Source organism: Salmo salar, chromosome 03 (genome assembly GCF_965601325.2).
Source record: "Salmo salar chromosome 03, fSalSal1, whole genome shotgun sequence".
Taxonomy (NCBI): Eukaryota; Metazoa; Chordata; class Actinopteri; order Salmoniformes; family Salmonidae; genus Salmo; species Salmo salar.
The window spans coordinates 1,479,891-1,486,396 of record NC_138293.1 but is presented as its reverse complement, the minus strand read 5'-3'; the positions used below and the strand labels follow the sequence as shown (position 1 = coordinate 1,486,396).

Below are 6,506 nucleotides of genomic sequence, written 5' to 3'. Positions count from 1 at the left end.
TCTGTCCTGTGGTGACCAACAGCCCTATGGTGACCAACAGCCTTCTGTCCTATGGTGACCAACAGCCTTCTGTCCTATGGTGACCAACAGCCTTCTGTCCTGTGGTGACCAACAGCCTTCTGTCCTATGGTGACCAACAGCCTTCTGTCCTATGGTGACCAACAGCCTTCTGTCCTGTGGTGACCAACAGCCTTCTGTCCTGTGGTGACCAACAGCCTTCTGTCCTATGGTGACCAACAGCCTTCTGTCCTGTGGTGACCAACAGCCTTCTGTCCTATGGTGACCAACAGCCTTCAGTCCTATGGTGACCAACAGCCTTCTGTCCTATGGTGACCAACAGCCTTCTGTCCTATGGTGACCAACAGCCTTCTGTCCTGTGGTGACCAACAGCCCTATGGTGACCAACAGCCTTCTGTCCTATGGTGACCAACAGCCTTCTGTCCTATGGTGACCAACAGCCTTCTGTCCTATGGTGACCAACAGCCTTCTGTCCTATGGTGACCAACAGCCTTCTGTCCTGTGGTGACCAACAGCCTTCTGTCCTGTGGTGACCAACAGCCCTATGGTGACCAACAGCCTTCTGTCGTATGGTGACCAACAGCCTTCTGTCCTGTGGTGACCAACAGCCTTCTGTCCTATGGTGACCAACAGCCTTCTGTCCTGTGGTGACCAACAGCCTTCTGTCCTATGGTGACCAACAGCCTTCTGTCCTGTGGTGACCAACAGCCTTCTGTCCTATGGTGACCAAAGCCTTCTGTCCTATGGTGACCAACAGCCTTCTGTCCTATGGTGACCAACAGCCTTCTGCCGTATGGTGACCAACAGCCTTCTGTCGTATGGTGACCAACAGCCTTCTGTCCTATGGTGACCAACAGCCTTCTGTCCTGTGGTGACCAACAGCCTTCTGTCCTATGGTGACCAACAGCCTTCTGTCCTGTGGTGACCAACAGCCTTCTGTCCTATGGTGACCAACAGCCTTCTGCCGTATGGTGACCAACAGCCTTCTGTCCTATGGTGACCAACAGCCTTCTGTCCTATGGTGACCAACAGCCCTATGGTGACCAACAGCCTTCAGTCCTGTGGTGACCAACAGCCCTATGGTGACCAACAGCCTTCTGTCCTATGGTGACCAACAGCCTTCTGTCCTGTGGTGACCAACAGCCTTCTGTCCTGTGGTGACCAACAGCCTTCTGTCGTATGGTGACCAACAGCCTTCTGTCCTATGGTGACCAACAGCCTTCTGTCCTATGGTGACCAACAGCCTTCTGTCCTATGGTGACCAACAGCCTTCTGTCCTGTGGTGACCAACAGCCTTCAGTCCTATGGTGACCAACAGCCTTCTGTCCTATGGTGACCAACAGCCTTCTGTCCTGTGGTGACCAACAGCCTTCTGTCCTATGGTGACCAACAGCCTTCAGTCCTATGGTGACCAACAGCCCTATGGTGACCAACAGCCTTCAGTCCTGTGGTGACCAACAGCCTTCAGCCCTATGGTGACCAACAGCCTTCTGTCCTGTGGTGACCAACAGCCTTCAGCCCTATGGTGACCAACAGCCCTATGGTGACCAACAGCCCTATGGTGACCAACAGCCCTATGGTGACCAACAGCCTTCTGTCCTATGGTGACCAACAGCCTTCTGTCCTATGGTGACCAACAGCCTTCTGTCCTATGGTGACCAACAGCCTTCAGTCCTATGGTGACCAACAGCCTTCTGTCCTATGGTGACCAACAGGCACTTTGGAATGGGAATCTATAAATGTCGAATTAAAGAAAATACATTTGGACAACCTGGTCTCCTCTATAAAAATCTTTTTTTTTTTTAAGAAAGAAAGAGCTTGATATTATAAAACATAAATGCTAAAACCATATTTCTATTTGAGAGTAGAAGAGAAAGAGAGGAAGGATGTTTTATATTTCCATCTTAAATAATACAGGATGAACTCCACAGATCAGGACTCCAGTTCCTTAGATGAAATGTCATCATGAAGGACAACACACATCCTAACGAACGGCGGCTGTGTCCAGCAGATCACCTGCTGGGTGTCGAATAAAAGCTGGTGATTCAACACGGAGATTCGTCTGAAAATTACCAGGAAATGAACACAGCCTTCCCCGCTGCTTTCAACCATTCGTCAACGCCGTCTTGTTTCGTCCTTATTAACGCCGCTGATTGAAATCATCATAACACCACATCATAACAAAGCAGCAAAAACAGCTATTACATACTACACTGAGTAAACAAAACATTATGAACACCTTCCTAATATTGAGTTGCACCTCCTTTTGCCCTCAGAACAGCCTCAATTCGTCGGGGCATGGAATCTACAAGGCGTTGAAATCGTTCCACAGGGATGCTGGCCCCATGTTGACTCCAATGCTTCCCCACAGTTGTGTCCAGTTGGCTGGATGTCCTTCGGGTGGTGGACCGTTTCTTGATACACACGGGAAACTGTTGAGCGTGAAAAACCCAGCAGCGTTGCAGTTCTTGACACACTCAAACCGGTGCGCCTGGCACATACTACCACACCCCGTTCTAAGGCTCTTAAATATTTAGTCTTACCCATTCACCCTCTGAATGACACAAACACACAATCCATGCCTCAAGGCTTAAAAATCCTTCTTTAACCTGTCTCCTCCCCTTCATCTACACTGATTGAAGTGGATTTAACAAGTGACATCAATAAGGGATCATAGCTTTCACCTGGATTCACCTGGTCAGTTTGTCATGGAAAGAGCAGGTGTTCCTACATGTTTTGTCCACATTGATCCATGAGCTGTTTTCATTGTGTTGACATACTGTGTACTGATGGCTGATATAGAAAATAAAGGACCACATTTCACCACCTTATTTATCAAAGACATAAAGCATCTACGTTAAAAATAGTTACTGAAGCGTTTTACAGACATGTCTGAGATCTGGTTGGTCTCTCTGGAGCCTGGTCATATCAGAGCTATAGCTGGTCTCTCTGGAGCCTGGTCATATCAGAGCTATAGCTGGTCTCTCTGGAGCCTGGTCATATCAGAGCTATAGCTGGTCTCTCTGGAGCCTGGTCATATCAGAGCTATAGCTGGTCTCTCTGGAGCCTGGTCATATCAGAGCTATAGCTGGTCTCTCTGGAGCCTGGTCATATCAGAGCTATAGCTGGTCTCTCTGGAGCCTGGTCATATCAGAGCTATAGCTGGTCTCTCTGAAGCCTGGTCATAGATATAAATATCCAGAGCCATGTATTTACATTGTAGAGAGTTATAGCCATGCATTTACATTGTAGAGAGTTAGAGACATGCATTTACAATGTAGAGAGTTATAGCCATGCATTTACATTGTCGAGAGTTATAGCCATGCATTTACATTGTAGAGAGTTAGAGCTATGCATTTAGAATGTAGAGAGTTAGAGACATGCATTTACATTGTAGAGAGTTATAGCCATGCATTTACATTGTAGAGAGTTAGCGCAATCAAGGTTTCTGCATTATGACATTCTATAACAGCCATGTTAGAACCCCATTAACATGACAACATTCTATAACAGCCATGTTAGAACCCCATTAACACGACACTACAACATTAGAAACAGCCATGTTAGAACCCCATTAACATGACAACATTCTATAACAGCCATGTTAGAACCCCATTAACATGACAACATTCTATAACAGCCATGTTACAACCCCATTAACACGACACTACAACATTAGAAACAGCCATGTTAGAACCCCATTAACATGACAACATTCTATAACAGCCATGTTAGAACCCCATTAACATGACACTACAACATTCTATAACAGCCATGTTAGAACCCCCATTAACATGACACAACAACATTCTATAACAGCCATGTTAGAACCCCATTAACACGACACTACAACATTCTATAACAGCCATGTTAGAACCCCATTAACACGACACTACAACATTCTATAACATCCATGTTAGAACCCCATTAACATGACACTACAACATTCTATAACATCCATGTTAGAACCCCATTAACATGACACTACAACATTCTATAACATCCATGTTAGAACCCCATTAACATGACAACATTCTATAGCAGCCATGTTAGAACCCCATTAACATGACAACATTCTATAGCAGCCATGTTAGAACCCCATTAACATGACACTACAACATTCTATAGCAGCCATGTTAGAACCCCCATTAACATGACAACATTCTATAGCAGCCATGTTAGACCCCCATTAACATGACACTAAAACATTCTACAACAGCCATGTTAGAGCTCATTAACATAACAACATTCTATAACAGCCATGTTAGACCCCCATTAACATGACACTACAACATTCTATAACAGCCATGTTAACTATTCATTAACATGACACGACAACATTCTATAGCAGCCATGTTAGAACCCCATTAACATGGCACTACAACATTCTATAGCAGCCATGTTAGAACCCCATTAACATGGCACTACAACATTCTATAACAGCCATGTTAGAACCCCATTAACAGGACACTACAACATTCTATAGCAGCCATGTTAGAACCCCATTAACATGGCACTACAACATTCTATAACAGCCATGTTAGAACCCCATTAACATGACACGACAACATTCTATAACAGCCATGTTAGAACCACATTAACATGACACAACAACATTCTATAACAGCCATGTTAGAACCCCATTAAATATATGGCTCTGGAGATATACTGTGTATATGGCTCTGGAAATATACTGTGTATATGGCTCTGTGTCAGAGGAGACAACCTGTATGGCACTACATGATGTAGAATAACAGCGAAAGACACAATATGGCATCACATTTTACAATTTCCCCCCCCCCCCAATATTGACATTATTTGGTGAATATATTGTTCATGTCAAAGAATACATTAATCTCACATTATATGAGAGAGCCTGGCTAGTGGGAGGAGTTAGTTACTCTATGGGAGGGGCCTGGCTAGTGGGAGGAGTTAGTTACTCTATGGGAGGAGCCTGGCTAGTGGGAGGAGTTAGTTACTCTATGGGAGGGGCCTGGCTAGTGGGAGGAGTTAGTTACTCTATGGGAGGAGCCTGGCTAGTGGGAGGAGTTAGTTACTCTATGGGAGGGGCCTGGCTAGTGGGAGGAGTTAGTTACTCTATGAGAGAGCCTGGCTAGTGGGAGGAGTTAGTTACTCTATGGGAGGAGCCTGACTAGTGGGAGGAGTTAGTTACTCTATGGGAGGAGCCTGACTAGTGGGAGGAGTTAGTTACTCTATGGGAGGAGCCTGGCTAGTGGGAGGAGTTAGTTACTCTATGGGAGGAGCCTGGATAGTGGGAGGAGTTAGTTACTCTATGGGAGGAGCCTGGCTGGTGGGAGGAGTTAGTTACTCTATGGGAGGAGCCTGGCTAGTGGGAGGAGTTAGTTACTCTATGGGAGGAGCCTGGCTAGTGGGAGGAGTTAGTTACTCTATGGGAGGAGCCTGGCTAGTGGGAGGAGTTAGTTACTCTATGAGAGAGCCTGGCTAGTGGGAGGAGTTACTCTATGGGAGGAGCCTGGCTAGTGGGAGGAGTTACTCTATGGGAGGAGCCTGGCTAGTGGGAGGAGTTACTCTATGGGAGGAGCCTGGCTAGTGGGAGGTGTTACTCTATGGGAGGAGCCTGGCTAGTGGGAGGAGTTAGTTACTCTATGGGAGGAGCCTGGCTAGTGGGAGGAGTTACTCTATGGGAGGAGCCTGGCTAGTGGGAGGAGTTACTCTATGGGAGGAGCCTGGCTAGTGGGAGGTGTTACTCTATGGGAGGAGCCTGGCTAGTGGGAGGTGTTACTCTATGGGAGGAGCCTGGCTAGTGGGAGGTGTTACTCTATGGGAGGAGCCTGGCTAGTGGGAGGAGTTACTCTATGGGAGGAGCCTGGCTAGTGGGAGGAGTTAGTTACTCTATTGGAGGAGCCTGGCTAGTGGGAGGTGTTACTCTATGGGAGGAGCCTGGCTAGTGGGAGGAGTTACTCTATGGGAGGAGCCTGGCTAGTGGGAGGAGTTAGTTACTCTGTTTGAACATATTAGTTGTAAAAGAGCATCAACTCTTCTTCTTTTCTAAAGATAAAGAACATGGATCTGAATTGTCTGGGAAGATAATTGGTTGGTGAGGGGTCTGAGCCAATTACACAATCCGGTGGGCCAGTGGGGTCTCAGCCAATCAGGTGTTCTGCTTAAGGGTGGGCGAGGTCTCAGCTAGGTGTCTCAGCCAATCAGGTGGGCAGGCTGAGTGTGGACGGCGTCTCGGCCAGGGGGCCCCCCATGCGTATCTGTAAGGCGGAGGAGCTCTTGGAACTGAGCATGGAGAGCTGTGTTCCCCCGTTGGCCGCGCTGCTGACCAGGGACGGGTGGCGCTGCTGGTGCTTCAGATTCACGGCAAAATACCGGTTCCTCCTCCAGCTATGCCACTTCCTCTTGATCTCAGACTGCACCTGGAATAACAGACAATAACAGAGTTATTAACGGTCTAGTCCACTTGGTGGTTCCTAAACAATAACAGAGTTATAATGTAAACA

At 47.1% G+C, this 6,506-nt stretch overlaps 1 protein-coding gene across 1 annotated transcript in view; it reads right to left on the bottom strand.

Moving 5' to 3' along the window:
• Positions 1-1,718: 1,718 nt before the first annotated feature.
• The window catches only part of LOC106591847 (pituitary adenylate cyclase-activating polypeptide type I receptor), a 104,511-nt gene continuing 99,723 nt past the window's right edge, over positions 1,719-6,506 (bottom strand). Inside the window, exon 15 of the mRNA XM_045714366.2 lies at positions 1,719-6,422. Coding sequence (XP_045570322.1) covers positions 6,204-6,422 — 219 coding nt within the window. The 3' untranslated portion in view covers positions 1,719-6,203. The remainder of the gene's footprint in view (positions 6,423-6,506) is intronic.